The 18917-nt window shown below is 39.0% G+C and overlaps 1 protein-coding gene across 1 annotated transcript in view; it reads left to right on the forward strand.

The window, feature by feature from the left end:
- The first annotated feature begins 519 nt into the window (after positions 1–519).
- Positions 520–18917, forward strand: part of LOC139911335 (F-BAR and double SH3 domains protein 1-like) — a 38027-nt gene continuing 19629 nt past the window's right edge. The window contains exons 1-9 of the mRNA XM_078289319.1: positions 520–654; positions 2574–2671; positions 3752–3797; positions 8761–8834; positions 9529–9673; positions 10646–10782; positions 12908–12971; positions 15135–15263; positions 17190–17312. Coding sequence (XP_078145445.1) covers positions 634–654; positions 2574–2671; positions 3752–3797; positions 8761–8834; positions 9529–9673; positions 10646–10782; positions 12908–12971; positions 15135–15263; positions 17190–17312 — 837 coding nt within the window. The 5' untranslated portion in view covers positions 520–633. The remainder of the gene's footprint in view (positions 655–2573; positions 2672–3751; positions 3798–8760; positions 8835–9528; positions 9674–10645; positions 10783–12907; positions 12972–15134; positions 15264–17189; positions 17313–18917) is intronic.

Below are 18917 nucleotides of genomic sequence, written 5' to 3' on the forward strand. Positions count from 1 at the left end.
TTAGGTCCTCTGCAGTACGCCTTCTAAATGTCCCGAAGGTTGCCACAAAGAAAATGGGAGATGCTGCTTTTAGTGTGTCTGCCCCTAGGCTCTGGAACGCCCTGCCACTGTACATCAGAGAGGCTGGCTCAGTGGACATTTTTAAAAGACACTTAAAAACATACCTTTTTAATCTTGCTTTTAATTAACACTTATTCTTTTTTCCTTTTTTATTCTCCTTGTTTTTATTTTCTTTGTTTTCATTGTTTGTCTGTCTTTACATTTGTATGAAAGGTGCTTTATAAATAAAGTTATTATTATTACTATTATTATTATTATTATTTTACCATCAGTTATTGACATGGCTTCCATGCTCAAACTGGCAAATCAGCATCAAATCATAGAAAAGTCCCAGTCATGTTTACCATTTTGCAGAGTTCTTCATGCACGCTCACCTCGGAAATACAATATTCTCGACAGCACTTGAAGGCAGCACCAGAGTGAGTGGGAGAGGGAGAGAATGAGAGAGCCGTAGTGAGAGAGAATGAAAAGGAGGGCCTCGGTGTATGTGTGAAAATATTGAGGAAGTAGCGTTGTGTTCAGCCACAGCTGAAATAAACTGAGACAAATAACAGACACTACCAGCATCCAGCCATGCAGCCGCCACCTAGAAAGGTAAGTCTGTGCTGTGTGTATAAAGATGATGATAGTTTTGTGAACATAGAGTAGTCAATATGAAATTTTGAGGCAGTGGAAAGAGAAATTAAAACGTGCTTATATACAAGCTTACCCTTTTTATCCATATTCTTTCATAGCCAGACTTGTCTCCACTACTTTCGTTTCACTTCCACTAGCCCACCTACTATAGAAGTTCATCAGTTAAGAGTATCCCCATACAACAAAACATACATTTCACATATACTTCTGAAAATGTTTACAGATATGTTTCAAAATATATGAAAAATGGCCAAGACTGTAGTTGTACATAAAGATGACATTCACTCTTTCGCCCTGGAAATACATTTTCTTCTTCCTATGTGCTGTTGACAACATCTATCTGCAAGTATATCTAAAATTTCAGCCACTCAAAATATAGGAGGAGTATACAAATAAATGGCATCTACATTTAAAATTGTAGCCTATTTTAGGCCAGTTTTTGTATATTTTGAAATATATTTCTAAATATATTCTATATTGTTAAGACGTTGTGCATGAAGAAAGTCATTCTAGTTAATTGATTTGTGTATTTAACAGGGACAGCGAGCAGTCTCCTCCTGCTCATTTTCATCTGCCATCCCTGGATACTGTAACAAGTGAAACTTACTGCATGACAGCAACCTTTACAAAGCTTTAAAAATAACCAAGCAACCTTCCCAGCCATGGGTACAGGGATTTGGGAAGGCTTTTGTCAGAAAATAAAGCTTTTGATATCAATTACTCCAGCGTTTTGGCTCCTGAACCCCACTTTGGGTCTCAACCAAGTTAAACAGTGGTCCACAGAGGCACTTTCTGCCACTTTCTTTTTTATGAAAAAGAACTGTAGTAATCCTATAATGCATTTTGGAAATATCACAGCAAACGATCACCTATACGGGCTGGTTTTGCAGACAGGGATTAAGCCTAGTCCTAGACTAAAGAAAAAAAAACACCACTTTAAGACCCTATACAAATATTATGGGAATATTATAGTTATACCATAGGAGATTAAAAAAAATAGCCTGGCATAAAGCATGGTCATTATTATTGGCCTATAGGAATGTTATAGGAATATTCTAGAGGGCTTACAGGTGATGTACTCACCCTCTTGCGGCCATATTGGAGGTCCTCAGCTCTTGGGCAACAGCGACTTGAATGATTGTGTCTCTGTAGCCTAAAACTTGGCCATCTCAACAGAGGGAGGGAAGTCGCATGATCAGATGTGAATCAATATGTATTAATATTCACATTAATGCGATGTGCATTAACATGCACTGTAGAAAAATTTAAAACAAAAAAACAAAACAAAAAGAGAATTTGGGTAAAGCTGGCTGGAGAGACCCAGTCAACGTGGGCTATACAGTTTTCAGTAGAGGTGTTGGGGTGAGTAGAAAGGTAATAGTGGCTAGTAACTTATGGACAAATATGGTGTTAATCAGCCTGATAATCTCCCAGGGTCCGACATCCACGCCACAACAATCTTTTTCAGCCAGGTTTTTCATTTTTCTAGCCTTCGACCTCGATGGTCCCAGGCAGTTGTGGTGGATAGGAGATTTGTGACACAACTGCAAGACCCCTATAGTAATTTTTGTCAGGGAGTGTCAGAAAGTAACATTATCATTTCAGCTGTCCCTTTGTTTGTGACCGTCCCATTTTGCGTGTGTGTGTGTGTGGGGGGGGGGGGGGGGGGGGGGGGGGGGGGTTTACTTAATCAAAATTGGGGACATTTTGGGGACTTTTTTTTCAAAATAAACACCAGTAGATTGGGGACGTCTTTCCATTTGGGAAAACCACTGTCCCCAATTAGATTTAATTTTAATTGTATTCAGCGTGCTCCAAAATGTGTTTTGGTCTTAAAATCTCCACTGTCCCGTGTGTGTGTGTGTGTGTGTGTGTAGGTGAAAGAGAGCCAGCAAGTGAAGCTGGCATTCTCAGAGCAGCTTGGCAGACTGCAGACCAAACAACAGCAGGACACTGAACTACTAGAGGAGATTAGGTAGGCTATAATAGTACTCCCTCTGCATCTCTCTCTGTTAGATACAGATATAAACTGTGGATATCTGCATGGAATCCTGCCGTTGGCTTTACACCAGGATATGGAGGGAATGTCACCCTCTGCTTGGTTATATTCAAAGCGCATTGAGAAAAATGTTTGACTTGTCCATAGGGAATTTGTGAAAATATATATTGCAGAATATATTTCCATCCACTCAGTGACCCCAGGTTAGATGACTGATGATGTCTACAAGTCCATAGGAGATATATGCAATGTTGTGGAAGCTACAGTTTTACAAGATACCAGTTACTTCACAATGGAAGAAATTGTCAGCTAAAGTAGAAAAAGTAATTCAAACTCACATAATACAAAATATGACCGCAACAATACTACTGATTAGAATGTTAATGTAATAATCCACATTTTTTTCATAAATTTCCGTTTTGCTGCTCTCCATTGTCTATTGCTATAACACAGTAGTGATTCAACATATAGCCAGTTCATGAAAGCTTTTACATTGTCTGTTCTAAACAGCCAGTGTCTGGTAGCTCTTTCCTGGGAAAAATCCTTTAGCGCACAGGAAGTGATGCATTTTACGCTTACGGTTGTTTGGAATAAACGGAAGAACAACTGGGTAGTTAGCATGAGTAGCGATAGCCACCATGGATGAACAGACAAAGAAAAGAGCGGCACATACAGAAACTCAAACTTCATCAACAGAAAATCCAAAGACGTCGCAGTACTGGACACACTGTTTGATTGACAGGTGATCTCTGGGAAGTGCAGTGCAGAAACACCACAGCAATGAGCGCTGAGCAACAAAGATAAAAAATGAGGAACTTGCTGATTACCACTTCAACAAAAAATGAATGTTATTTGAAATAAAGTGCAACGAACATACACTGTGTTTATAATGCCCACACTGGAGTCAGCACTAACACCAACACTGGATAAGAGAGAGAGAGAGAGAGAGAGAGAAAAATTAGATTAAGGAGATAATGAAGAGGGTGTTAAATTACATGTCTATTTGTTGATGTGTGTGTGTGTGTGTGTGTGTGTGTGTGTGTGTCTTCCCCTAAGGTCCTTCAGTAAACAACGAGCAGCCATAGAGAAAGAGTATGGTCAGGTGAGTACACACACACACACACACACAAACAAACTATTCTAGTCCACTATTAGTTGTGTTACTGGCACCTCTCATGTTTTAACTGGAAATGCTCCTCATTTATCGACTAGAGGTACTATTTCAGGACTTGAGTGCTGTGTGTTTTTTATTCATGTGATTGTGTGTGTGTGTGTGTGTGTACATTGGGTTATTATAAGTAGGGATTCCTAAATATTTCTGCTTTTGAAACAGAGAAAGATATAATACTCTTAAAAATAATTAAACAAATATATATTTTTTAATATTTTGTATAATACTGAATCATTTCTTGTTCAGTTAAATACATCGCTTATCTCTCCCATATTTCCGATTGTTCCAAACTCCATTTCAACACAAACCTGATCTATAGAGAGAGCTCTGTGTGTGTGGGTGGGTGTTTTGGCCACGTGGTGGGGAATGTGTCATATATGTGTGTGTGTATACGTGTGGGTATTTTGTAAGGACAGGAAGGCCTCAAGTATGTTTTCACCCAAGTAGGCCTACAGTATGTGTGTGTGAGTGTGTACGCATACACTCAGCATTCTAAACCTTACCTAAAGCTTTCAACAAGGCTCTGTGAAAGCAGTGAAAACTACAGCTCACACTAACGGAGGTCTGGAGAACTTCTGGTCAGAAAATGTTAGATAATGAGACCTTGCGGAGCCAGAGGCAGAAATGGCGTGTTTACCAACAGGCTACGATAAAAGTTTGATTTATCAAACCTGGCTGACAGCCTGTGATGCATTACATGAGAGAGAGAAATGTATAGTGTTAGTAGTCTGTCCTCTCAGGTCAATAATGGTGGAACACGTAGCCATTCAAAAGGCCAAAGGGATTGACGCTGCATTATGCTGTTTGAAGTTTAGAGGAAGACAAGAAAATAACGAGTGGGGAATGTTCTGTTGTCTTCGGAAGTAGTTGCTAGTAGGCCAACACACAGGTGCGCACCAGCGCCATGCTCCACCCGAGTGCAATTGTATCAACAGCCCTTTTCTAACCAACTGTTCTGCTTGAATTTCTCCACACCTCGATACATCTAGGCTATTCTGCTCAAACAATGTAGTTCATAGCTAAAGATTGAACAATGAAGGTTTTATTTCATATTCATGTAATTACTGTTTTACGCAATCCATAAGTGTTGTTTACAGGTTTCATGATATTCAACGATTGACAACAGTAATTGGTTAGTAATTGGGTAATTGAATTTGTGAAATACAAACGCGTTATTCTTCAAACTAAGTAATCAAAGTAAGATAGAGAGATACCATTTTCTCCATGTGTCTCTCTCTTCTTATCTGAACAAAGAAATTAATTAGTAGGCTAAACAAGGCGTAACCTCAAAACCGCGTGAAGTATATTTTTACATTGCAAAGCCCCGCCTTGAAATTCGGGAAACTATAAAATTGTTTGTCTTTTGTTAAATCCCTGAGCTCCATGCCAAGGCTAAATGCCAAGGCTAAGGACATCAATAATAAGACATCAAGACTAGCAACAAATCAAAACTTTAAAGAGTAACTAAACCTCACCCAAATCTGTGGTGAAGCCTGACACATACTGATGAAAAGTAGGGTACTGGACTGGCCATCTGCTATTGGCTGGTCTTTGTGCCAGGTGATGTCACCTTCTATAGAGTACAACAGGTGGTGACAGGCAGTGTTGTGCATGAACGTGCTCATGTTTTTGGTGAACGGTGAACTGAACGTGTCCGTTTGCAACTAATGAACATGAACGTGAGCGTCGTTAACTCCCGCGAGAGTTAACGATGTTCCCGCGAGAGTTAACGTCGCTCACGCACTGTGTTTTACGGCACCCGAGGATTTACGGCACCCGGCATGGCTAGTGCAACTGGCAATTCAGACGCAGCTACCGGTATGGCTGAAGCCAGTTCATATGAATATTTGAAGGAGTTTTATGAACAAATCAGTACAGATTCCAATGGAAAAAATGTCACATTTTTATGCAAATTGTGCCTGCCGGTAAGTGGTAAAACATATACTCACATTGGTTTTTCTTGGCTTTTAAAAGTAATCTCTGTCTGTGATTCTATAGTAGTATACAGTAATTCATTTAGTTTGGGAAGTGGGCAGTGGCAGTGATTGGGGGCTGGGGATGGATGGGTAGGAGGAGGTTCTATTGAAAAAGAATAGCTCGGAGCAGCTCATTTAAAAAAAACGGAAGAAATGAACGTGAACTAGTTCATTTTTTGGGACTGTGAACTTAGTTCAAAATTCAAAATTGTGAACTATGAACGTGAACTAGTTCATTTTAATCTGTGTGAACTGAACTTTGAGCTAGCTCTTGTGAAGTGTGAACTTGCATAACACTGGTGACAGGCTTCACCACAGATTTGGGTTTGGGGTTTAGTTACTCTTTAAAAAGCAAGAGCTTCATGCCAAGGCTGAACGCTGAGGCTAAGAATGTCATACCAAGCTAAGAGCAGCAAGAACCAAAATTCAAAATTCAAACCTAGTTCATCTCTCCGGTCTCGTTGATTTCCGGAAAGCCAGCCTCCTCAACCAGTGGTCATCTCAACGGAATAAGTAGGCTGAAACATTCTCTGTGTCTTTCTGCTGAGAGTTGATGCAAAAGCTTTGCTTAAATTATCACATAATCCAATCAGGAACGTTAGTATAGTCTAATTTATCGCATATATATCGCAGAGAAAAGTAATCCCTGAACTGAAAAGATCTCACAATTTTCAGATTGATGATTGATTAGTATAAGCAAGTAAAGGTCTGTTTTCTTTCCTCTAAAGAGGTGGTGCCCCGAACAAATGTAATTTCATATCTTCATCAAAACCTTACATTTTCATACCTTTGCTAAATTATAAATTGATATTTTCAACTGTACACATTACAACATTGATTATTTTTTTCTTACCTGGGGCGCTCCGTATATATACACTCACCTAATTCAGATATACTGTTAACAGGGGAGTCCTTGGTCGTTATATAGATTTTAAACCTTGAAATCTCACTAGCTAGACAGAAAGCTACCGGTATCGTTGCTAGGCTAACATTAGGTTGCCAGGTTTGTGTGCATCCACGCCGTTGACTGCGTTGTGCTAAAAGTCAACCGATCATGTTTCATAAACGGTAACTTTTCATACTCAGTATCTAGAAAGATGCAAATATTTCATTAAAAAAATGTCAAGTACTTTTGAGTCTGTCTGAAGTCGAAGTCAATTCTCAAGTAATGAATGAATGAATAAATGAATGAAGTCAGTCAAGTCAAGTCTTTTAAGTCAAGTCTTTCAATTATAGTCAAGCAAGTCGCAAGTCGTCAAATTTGGGTCTAAGTCGAGTCTAACTCGAGTCAAGTCATGTGACTCGAGTCCCCCACCTCTCGGTACAACTGTATGCATCATAGGGGTGTCACGATTCTCCAAATCCACGATTCAATTTGACTTTCGATTTTAAGGTCACGATTTGATTCGATTTTCGATTTAAACATTTTTTTTTCAGCACTGACGGCTTTGCTATTGTTAGACTATCGAGTCTTGATTTGTAAAGATCAACAGATCATTGTTTTTTTGCCCTGACAAATTCTTCTTTAAAAAGATGGTATCAAGTGTGTTATAACTGCCATATTTTTTTTTTGGAATGTATCACACTAAGGCCATATGGTCAAATTTTTTCAAAGTTTTTCCATTTAAAAAAACACAACTTTCCCTTTAATTTGGTACCAAATACATGGCAGGGTGATTCAGGGCGTCCTTACTTCAGTCAGTGTCAACATTCACAGTTTGACAACAAAACAGATCCTTCCTATCTTGGCTAACGATAAGCTTTCAAAATACATACAAAACCTCCAGCGCTTCAGCCCACACAGTAATAAGATCAGACAATAATAGTCTTATATGGATAAAAGTCGCCGCAACCCGGCCAGTCCTCCTACCGACTCTTCGGCGCACTGCCTCCTGGAAAACAGCGTCCGTCTCCGGCGGTGAGAGCAGGTAGGTCCCGCTGTTTAGTGAAGGTGATCTTGTGTCTTGTTTTATCGAGCAAGAACAAGCGATTTCGATCAAAAGACTTCAACTCACAATGTCTTCATAACTTTCCACCACATACGGCAGGTCAGGTTCTGTCTCACAGCACAATCTGACAGCTTCCAGAAGGTTTTAAAAGCGTGATGCTTAGGTAATGATTGATGCCAGGCCCTACCACAAATACTGATGATGTATTCCTCCCCGTTTCCAACCCAGCACGCCTCTGGCCACGAAATTACCAAAAATCAGTTGCCGCACACCGTGTTTGCACCGTGTTTGCGCCAAAAGCATAGATAGCTGCCTAATGCCAAATGAACACCCCGCCTTGACACTAAAAACCTAACTCTGTTATATATGCGTTTATTTAACCTTGTACACGTTATTATCAAACTCCATTATTTATACATTTATTTTCACTGAGACCAAAGCCTTGAACATAGGGTCCCAATGCGGCATCTGCCGGGATTTAGCTCCATAGCAAGTAAAACCGTTAGCAACGACAAATTATTTCCTTCAAACCAATCGCTTTTTGGGTTCCACTGACTTGAGATTGACACCGAGATTGTGTATGCCTTCTGGGTGTGTATTGGAGAGCAGCGCTTCTGGCAAACTGGAGGTAGGTAAAGCTCTACAGTGACGTAAGTGACAAAATTTTGAACACAATCAATTGTCATAATGGCAAAAACTAGGAAGGTAAGGCCCAGGTTGAAAATAACCGGAAGTATCCTTTAACTTGTTTGCGCTAATTATGAAATTTTGTGCACAAAAGGATGAAAATGAGGGAATGCATTTACCAAAATGAAGAGAACCATGTTATTTGCACATAATAGCACCTCGCGCCCCCCGGTAGTGTAAATTGGGATGTTGACATTTTGTTTTTTTCCTGGAGCGACTCCCAGGCACCGTACTCTTTATAGGCTTTGTGTCTTTATGTTGTGCTAAACTGTGTATCTCCAGGCTCTTCAGAGGCTGGCAGTCCAGTATCAGAAGAGAGACTGGCAAAGAGGAAAAACCGATGCTATCCCATCTGGGTAATCATGCAGATGCACACACATGCACACACACGCACACACACACACATCTGTATCCAGTAGATAAATTAAGCTAAAATGAAACAATAATCCCCGTGGGCAAATTGGGTCATTGCAGCAGCAACATATAGCATCTATGTTGATAAATTTACAGATTAGAAGTGAATGAGCATGTATGTACAGATGGAAGAACATATGTGCAGAAAGCTGTCCAAATGTGCTAATGTGCATTGTAGCTATTCACATTATAAAATTTACAAATGGAGGTAATATAAATACAGAAAGGCGTCCTCCTGTACATGTGTTGCGAGCTATTCACATTCTGAAAAATTTACAAATGGAGGTAACACAAATACAGGAAGGCATCCTCATCTGCATGTGTTAGTAGCTATGCACATTATCAAATTTACAAATATATAGGCCACAGAAAGGTGTCCAGACTGCAAATGTATATTGTTAGCTATTCACATTATCAAAATTACATACAGAAAGGTGTCCAGATTCAAATGTGCATTGTTTTCTGTTCACATGAACAAATTTACAAATATATACAGAAAGGTGTACTAATGTGCTAATGTGAATTGTTAGCTATTCATATTATCAGTCATTATCATTATCATTTACAAATGTATAGAGTAAGGTGTTCAGATCTGCAAATGTGCATTGTTAGCTATGTGTGCGTGTGTGTTTCCAGCAGTGTGTTTGGTGTGTGGCGGTCAGTGGTGGATGCTACAGCTCAGAACGCTGCATCACGATTGGCCGCCGCTGAGGAATACCGCACTCTGATTGGACAAGCCTCCAGAAGCCTTCGCAACGCAAAGGACGTCCGAGCTAAGAAAGTGAGACACATGCACACATAGAGTAAAATGATCAGATATTCATTTGGTGCCATTTTAACTGTACCAGCCAAGTTACCATTTAAGAATGATGAATTGAGTTTGAATGAGTTTTTTGTGAATAAGCACTAACCAGATTTAACCAAATGAAATGAAAATGAGTGAATTGTGCTGTATTGTGCTGGCTACTCATGTGGTACAGTGGTTCAACAAAGGATTTTCCACCCTTCCTTGATTACAGCCGATCTGTATCAAAAAATAACTTTGTTTTATCATCAGACACATACAGTACGTTTCCATGACAGCTACTACAATATTCATTTTAATATCCTCTGCGCTCCATAACAGCCCCTAGTATCCTGACACCCTGCATGACTGTTTGAAAGAAATTTAATATTATTGCATACGTCTGATCCACCGTTCTTTCAAGCATCACTCTTGGGGAATCTGTAAAATGCTGTACAATCAAAAATGGTGCTGTGGCATAAAGCACTATGGAAACACATGTACCTATGGTCTTACACCTATGGTTTTTTCTGGAAATCGAATTTTGTTATTCATTACTCTTGCATCGAAAATGCATCAGTTAAATAAGTAGAATTATGTTATTAATTCTATTATATATATTTTTATACATATTATATTATTTTGAAATGTGTGTACTACAAATAAATGGCCAAAACTCTTCTGGAACCATGATGATGTCGGGATTACCACGTGACTAACCACCTCTATAGTACTAAGTGTGCATAGATTTTTAGAATGGCCCCCAGTGACATTCATGTATCACATAAATATGACTGGTGGTGTTGTATGCCTGTATGACTGTTGAAATGTGTTTTATGTGGTTTACTTTAAGCAAAAGTACAGGATTTCCATCTTGAAAACTGTGACCTTAGTAGAAGAACCAAAACACACTCAATGCGAGAATGACACAATTTTGTGTGTGCGTGTGTGTGTGTGTGTGTGTGTTAGGGCCTGGAGCAACTCCAGAGGGTACAGGGAGAAGTGGTGGATGCTCTACGGGAGCTGCACAGGGTCAAAAAGAGCTACCACCAACTCAGTCACATCGCCAGCGTGGCTAGAGAGAAGGCTACTGATGCACAGGCCAGGTCAGTGTGTGAGTATGTGTGGTTGTGTGTGTGTGTGTGTGTGTGTGTCTGTGTGTGTGTGTGTGTGTGTGTGTGAGAGAGAGAGAGAGAGAGAGAGAGAGAGAGAAAGAGGAATGTTTGATGCTAACCCATGAACAGTTATGAAACCATACCATCAAAATCTAAGCCAAAGTTGTAATTAATCTTGATACAAGAATCAGTAGGTTATTGCTTTTCTTTAGTGTTCTGTGATATATCAAAACATGAAACTCATTTCTAACAGAGTTAACAAAGTGATTCACAGAGAGCAAGAGAAACAAGGCACAAAACACAGTGATGCGAAGTGATTTAAAAGAAGCATAATTTCCTCTGGCCTCTACAGTGTGTGGGCTGTAATGGCAAATGCCCAATCACCTTTTGTTTTCAGACTCTATAGACTGAGAAATGGCCAGAAGAGCTTTGCCCAAGGATCTCAGGCTGCGTTTTGGTTCATATGGGGTTATAAGATCTGAAATGTAACTAGGTGCCAGACCTAGACAAGTTTTAAAAGTGATCAGTAAAGTCTTGACATCAATTCTGAAAGTGACAGGTAACCAGTGTAGGGAAGTAAGGATTGGATTAATGTGGTCTCTATGTTTGGCACCTGTTAAATGCCTGTAAGCTGCATTCTGTAATAGCTGGAGGCGTGAGGACTTTTGACTGAGGCAGGAGTAGAGGGAGTTGCAGTAGTCTAAACAGGAGAAGATAAAGGCATATGTGACCTCCAGGTTAGTAGAAGATGAGAATGGTGAATATTTGTTTTGATATATTTCTCAGCTGAAACAAACAGGACTGCATTACCCTCTAGGTTAGAGTCAAAATACACCCAGCCTCTAATTTCAGGGATGTGGTGCGCATTTTCAAAGCGCTGCTCAATTATGCACGCCTCTTCCAATGTGGGTACCTTGATTAAATCTTGTGCAACTAGCACACGAACATCACTGAACTCCCTCGGGACCGCCCATTCCCACTAATCCTCACTACGTATCCTCATCCAAAAACGCCAGGTTGACGTCAGGGCGACTCTGTACCTCAAGGACAACAACATCTCCTCTTGGGAGAATCCGGTCTGGACTCTCCTTCATTATGAATCTCTCAGTAGACCATGGTGGGGAGTGCACTGCTTTTAAAAGGAATGAGAGGAGCTGATTTGATTGGCCATGCCAGATACTAGCTCCTACTACACCTGCTGGCAATGTATTCTACCTAATCCAAACCCTTTAACAACTGTGTCATTGCGCCTCTGCTGCGCCAGCACCTCTGGTCATAAAATTACCAAAAATCTGTGTGAATGATGTTTTTAGATAATGTGAAGTGGGAGCATGTACAAGGAAAAATAAGATGGGACCTAAAATTGAACCCTGGGGAACCCCACAGGGGAAATGAACTGAGGATGATGACTTACTTATGGTGACAGACAAATTTCTGTTGATGAGGTAGGAGTTGAACCAGTTCATTGCTGGTTTATCTGTAATACCAGCCCAGTGCCTCAGAAGGTCAATTAAAGTTGCATGATCAACTGAATAAAAGGCATTGCTTAGGTCTGTTGTTGTTCATTCCTGTAAAAGTTGACATTTTGGAGATAGAAGGTTTTACCTGACAGCATACTGCTAGCAGACCACAGCACAGCTTTGGTATTAGATAGTGGAAGAGTCAACCTAAATCATTAACCACATCAAGGATTTTTACCTTCAATACTCTCATTGTCCTGATACCCCTCCCCCCCCCCCCCCCCCCCCCCCCCTTTTTCTTTTTTTTTTCTTTTTTTTGCAGTCCAGGAATTCCAGTCCCTGTAACTTTAACTAAGCACAGGCCAGAGACATTTATGACTGCTAAGAGAAAGTAGTCAGACGGACAGCCGGACAAGAGGGAACATGTTAGAGTTTCTGCCAAACTGCTATGATTGTTTTTTGGGTTTTTTTTTTTGTCAAAATGGGTCTGCACACAGGGATTGTGGGTATTCCAAAGATGCCTTTCAGATAATGCCCTGCCTCACATTCATACACATTTACTCTGCAATCACACCTAACATGTTTGACTAGATTCCGTATGTTTTAATATATTATGTTATTATTAATACATTATGTTTTAACTTTGTCGCCCCCAGAGCCAGGAAGAGCGAGCATGGGATCTTCCACTTTAGAACAGGACTACAAAAGATGAGTGCTAAGGTACTGAATTGAACTGGACTGTATTATAATGTACTGCATAACAGTTTTTCTTCCAGAAGTCTTACAGTCTTATACTATGGGTCTAGACCAGAGTAAGAAATGTACTTTTTTCATAGGGCGTTTTTTGCCCCCATGATCATATTTTTAGGGCTATTTTGGTCATTTTTGGCATTTTGGAGCAATTGAACAATGAAATAATAATACATTTGCATTACATATTGGCACACAAACACTCAATTTGTACCACTAAGATTTGATTAACTTCTTTCCCACTGCTGGAAACTGGTGGCAGGCCTGGCAGATGATGGTGCTGTTTTCCCCTCTCTCTCTCTTTTTTTTCTCATTTTTTTGTTAAAGCAATGGTTTGAATAGGGTGAGTATATTCTCCTACTGCTGGCTGTGTGGTGCCAAAATGTCCTACTGCTTCAGGCTGCATACTCTGTTCTTTTCTGATGAAAAACTGCTTCATTTTTCTGTCCCAGAATGTACTGGAAAGAATTGCCCGGTCATCGGTCCATTTTGACAAGTCAACAAATAAAATGTGAACAGGGTGAAATGAAATAAGGGTACTCTTAGTACCGGGGACATTTTTTGTGTGGCATTTTAGGAACTTTCATGGGTATTTTTGCCCTGAGACCCTGTTAATTTCTATCTCTGGTCTGGACACAAAATTTGTAATTGTACAGGAGCCAGGCTTATTAACCCTCCTGTTATGTTTGGGGTCAACTTGACCCCATTCAACATTTAACGTCTCTAAAAATGATTAACATTATTTTTCCAGCTTGATATGTCATGACTTTTCCTAATTTCATGGGGAAAACTGGTAAACATCAAATTTAACATGATGATACGTTTTCAAGGTCCTGTACACACTTTGTATACAGCGGTGGGGTCATTTTGACCCTAAACACAATAGCCTTATAAAACCAGAGAAAATATAAACGTTTTACAAACATTTTCTTTCTCTTTGTTTTGACTTATACAGAGGGAACTTTCCCATGCAGATCTTTGATCTTTAAAAAACTTTCCCTTTTTAACATAAGATGCACACACAACATTTCTCTTTGAGTTTTATCTGTCGTGTCACAGCTTTGAAAGACTATTTTGATGACTAATTTACTTTTTATTGTTTAGTGTATTTTTCATTATTGACTAACTGCTATGTGTTACTTGCTGATGTTCTGAAGTGTAAACTTGGGTAACACTTTCAATTACAATCATTTTTTGTAGGTTTAAATTGGGGTCAATTTGACCCCAAACGTATATATAAATATATATATATATATATATATATTAACATAATAGGAGGGTTAAAACATATTAGTATTCATGTCACGTGGGGCCCCTGAGTATTAGTCTCTCAACATGGGACCCAGGCTCATTTAAATATTGTAGTCTAAAATAAACTAGTGCTCTTGTCATAAGATACAATGATAAGGTTATACCTGCCAGATACTGTAATAACTTGATAATAAAATGTCCCTCAAAATGAGTCCAAAGTGTAATAAAACATGATATTGTAATACATTTGTTTCTGATAATGTAATACATTATTGTATTAAATGATTATTAAATTCATTATTACAATATCATTCTGAAGATGTTATTATATTATCTGGCAATCTATTTCATTAACGTTTTATTTTTCAATCCATTTAGAGGTTAATACATTTTGACAAGTTATCACATTATCCAACATTTATTACATTTATTATATTATCAGTTGCTACAAGCTCCAAATTGAAGAAATGTAGCCTCTCATACAGGGACTCAGACTCATATAACTAAAATATAACATGTTGGACAAGAAACACCAGAGACAGACCTCAATTTACTCCATTCCCACAGTTTCAGAAAGGCTGTTGTAGACAGTAATACATGTCTATACAAGCTCATACATTGGAGGCATGTCAGCACCAGAGGCAATAATAGTATGAAACACACTTCAGATGTCTGAAAAAGTCTTAGAATAGTCTTAAAATGAAACTATAGTGAAATTGGTCTAATTTAATTTGAACTAGCATCGCAAAGGATTAAAAAAGACTGTAAAACTGTCTGAGTGACTTTGTGTGTGTGTGTGTGTGTGTGTGAGTGTGTGTGTCTGTCTGTGTGTGTGTGTGTGTGTGTGTGTGTGTGTGTGTGTGTGTGTGTGTGTGTGTCCAGCTTAGTGCCAGGTTGAAGGAGTGTGATGATCATTTGACTGAAGTTCGTAATGAATATCTGCTGACGTTAGCGGCCATCAACGCCCATCACCATCACTACTATACTAATGACCTACTGCATATTATGGAGGTAACACACACACACACACACACACACACAGAGAGAGAGAGATATATGTAAACTGGAGAAATGGAAGCTTCTATAAAAGTCTAATCTGTAAACTAAATATAAACCAAAGGGTAGCTCCAACACTGAAATCCAAAACATGGGACTGTTTTTTTTAATTGTCAGGTTGATTGACAGAGCTAGTCATCCATTATGTGACGGTAAAATTAACCAATCACACAAAAGAACACCAACATGTTGCTAGACACACACTGGCCTTTGGTGTTCAGTATGGTTTGAATGAAGTGTGTCCTGCAGCATTTAATGTTTCATATACTGCACTGTTACAGTGCACAGTATGGCTAGTATACTGTTAGGATGTATTTGATGCTGATTTAAAGCCGCACTATGAAAGATTATGGGCTGGTTTTCCGGACAGGGATTAAGCCTAGTCCTAGACTAAAGACAAAGTTCAATGGAGATATCGGTTCAATGGAGATTAGGTTTAGTATTGATTTAAAATTTTACCGATCACTTTTAATGCATGGCTAGGTCTGATTCCACACATAATCACAGACCAAGTAAGCCCTTATGAGCCAAAGTCTTGGTTTAAGACTAAAGGAGTCTTGGCTTTTGGCTCTGTCTGCCTGAGGAGCTTAGATCACTTCTTAAAAGTTATCCTTTCATCTTTTAGTTCCTTTCATGTTTTTGAATTCATTTTATAAATATCATGTTTGCTTTTATTTGATTGTCAAAGTGCTTTGCAAATGGTGTTTTAAAAAAAATGCTATACAAATTAAAGTTTATTATTATTATATGGTAAATATAAAGGTGGATAAACTATGACCTCGAGTCAGTGATCATGATAAGGCAAATAGCTACCAATATAAACAAAAAACAATTATATTTTCAGAAAAGCATTAAGTTATGACCCTATCCTCATATAACATACACCAGTTTGATATTACTTACTATTATTATTAGTTATTATTTACATCAGAGAGATTATGTCAACCTAGAAAGGTGGTTAAACTGAGTGTAGGTGGGTTTACTCTCCACTTCATCCCAGATTCTAAATTATTATATTGAACAGAATATGGGCATTATAACTGTCCTCAGGTCAGATTAGAAACCTGCCAGTTCCCAGTTGGTCTGAACACTTGTCTGACGTCCTTTTTCCTGATAAGTCATAGATGTATCGGTTTCCTTTTCTGATGAATCACTGATTACATCATTTCCTGACAACTGAGGTTGGTTAGTGGTTTGAGTTTGTTCAGCTGACAATAGGAAATACTTTGCATAGCTTCTTAATTTCCCCCTGCTCTCTCTCTGTCACTTGTCACTAGTGTTGGATGGTAATATGTTACAGCATATTATTACTTGTCCCAGTAACGAGTAGTTTAAGGAATTATTATCTCAATTTCAGTAACAATATTACAGTTACCAATAAAAAATAATATATTGAAGTTGAATTATCCAAAAACTAGCAGTATATCCCACCCCCCATCCTCTGATTTGTATTCCTCACACACTTAACTAGCTTAGTTGAGTAATGGTAGAAAAGTGAACTTTCTCTGGGTGTAAGTATTCCCATTACTTTGATGAGAAATGGTAGAACAGTTGACTTTCTCTGGATGGAAGTATTCCCTCTACTTTGATGAGAAATGGTAGAAAAGTTGACTTTCTCCAAGTAAGTACTCCCACTACTTTGATAAGAAATGGTAGAAATGTTAACTTGCTCTGAGTAGAAGTATTCCCATTACTTTGATTTTATCCAGTTGAAGGACAACAAGAACATTGGATATCAATGCTGTTTGGTTTCCAGATGATTCACAGGAGAGGAAACTGACATCCTGATTTTAGAAGGAAGAGAGGATGCAATTGCCAGTTTTGAGGGTGAATCTATTGGAAGTAACAGAAAGTCTCCTATCTCTTTGTTTGTCTGTCAAGCGTATGGATGGTGATGTATATGACCAGTTGAGAGGCCACTTCACCCTGCTGTGTGGGACAGAGATGGATGTCTGTCTGGCCACACACAGAGAATACAGCAGGATATGGGACAGTGCTGCTAAGGTATATGCATGAGAGAGACAGTGATTTCTGTGTGTGTGTGTGTGTGTGTGTGTGTGTGTATACAGTATACCCTAAGTGTAAGGCAATAGAGGGCTGTCATGTGACGTAACTCGCCCTCTGGCAGCCATATTGGTCTTCAGCTCTCAGGCAACAACGGAAGTGAACAGCTGATTGTGTTTCTAAATATATGACTTGGCCATCTCATCAGAACTGAATAGACATGGTTAATTTCTGTGCTATTTTCTGAACTGATCATTTTATCACTGATACATGTGTTTAGACAATGTCAGCTTGTTAGCTAAATAGTATCTGGCCAGCTAACCATCACTGTCTTGTTAACGCATCTGATTAGCACACTAGCTAACATATCTAGTAGAAGAAGCGTTAGCATTTTAACATTAACATTAGTTACTTTGCTAAATGAGCCTGCTGGCTAGTTAGCTAGCTAACAGTTTTTTCAGGTTAACTGAGCTGACTCTTCTCTAACTCAGTTGTTTTGGAGTAGAGACTAGGGCTAAAGACAAGACAGTTTATTTATTTAATATTTATTTGGTAGGGACAGATGCATTAAGCATAGAGAATTGCACAACAATTATCCAATGCAATGCATCACAGCATTTATAGTCACTGCTAATTTCCAATGCCCATCCCTAGAAGGGCCTTTAAAATAACAGACATAAAACATGTTCACATAAAACATACAGACACTTACACATATATATACACATATGTATACATACATACCTGCCCCCCCCCCCCCCCCCCCCCACACACACACACACACATGACTTCATGATTGATTGTCTTTTAAAAATTCCTTCAGTTTAATTTTAAAATGTTGACATTTTTGGTCTGTTTTGAGTTTAGTAGTCAGCGCATTCCATGTTTTAGCTCCCTTTATTGAAAAGGACGTCTGGCTTTACTTACTTTACAGTTCCCTGCAGTGGTATTCCTAGTGGACAATCCAAAGGCCTGTAACGGTCGCACCATGTCGCAGAGAGCCTGAGGAGCCTGGCCACGTAAATACTTGCAGATAAGATTGGCATTTGCAAATACAATATAGTTGTCAAAACTTAGCAGTCCTAGCACCGATCCCTGTGGTATTCCTGTTTTACTCTTTAAAAAAGAGGATTTTTTATTGTTGATGATGACACATTGTTCACGGTGCAGAAGATATGATTCAAACCATGACAGGGTTTTCTCAGAGAAACTGTACATGGAAAGTTTGGAGATAAGAATGCTATGATTTACGGTATCGAATGCCTTTTTAAGGTCCAGGAAGACTGCCCCCACCAAGTTCCCTTTATCTATGTATGATTCGATTTTTTCCAAAGGGTAGCAATTTGCACTCTCTGTGGAAAATTTCGGTCTGAACCCAAATTGTAATGGGTGCAGGTAATTATTCGTTTCTAAGTAGTTCATCAGTTGTATTGCCACAATCTTTTCCAAAACCTTAGAAAAAACAGGAAGGATGCTGATTGGCCGATAGTTACCCACTTGATCAGCTGCTCCAGATTTAAAAATAGGTACTCTTGCTTGTTTCCACACTTCTGGGAACTTCCCACTAGCCATGGAGGTGTTGATCAAGTGAGTTAGTAGCCAATA

The sequence above is a fragment of the Centroberyx gerrardi genome, chromosome 16, assembly GCF_048128805.1.
Source record: "Centroberyx gerrardi isolate f3 chromosome 16, fCenGer3.hap1.cur.20231027, whole genome shotgun sequence".
NCBI lineage: Eukaryota > Metazoa > Chordata > Actinopteri > Beryciformes > Berycidae > Centroberyx > Centroberyx gerrardi.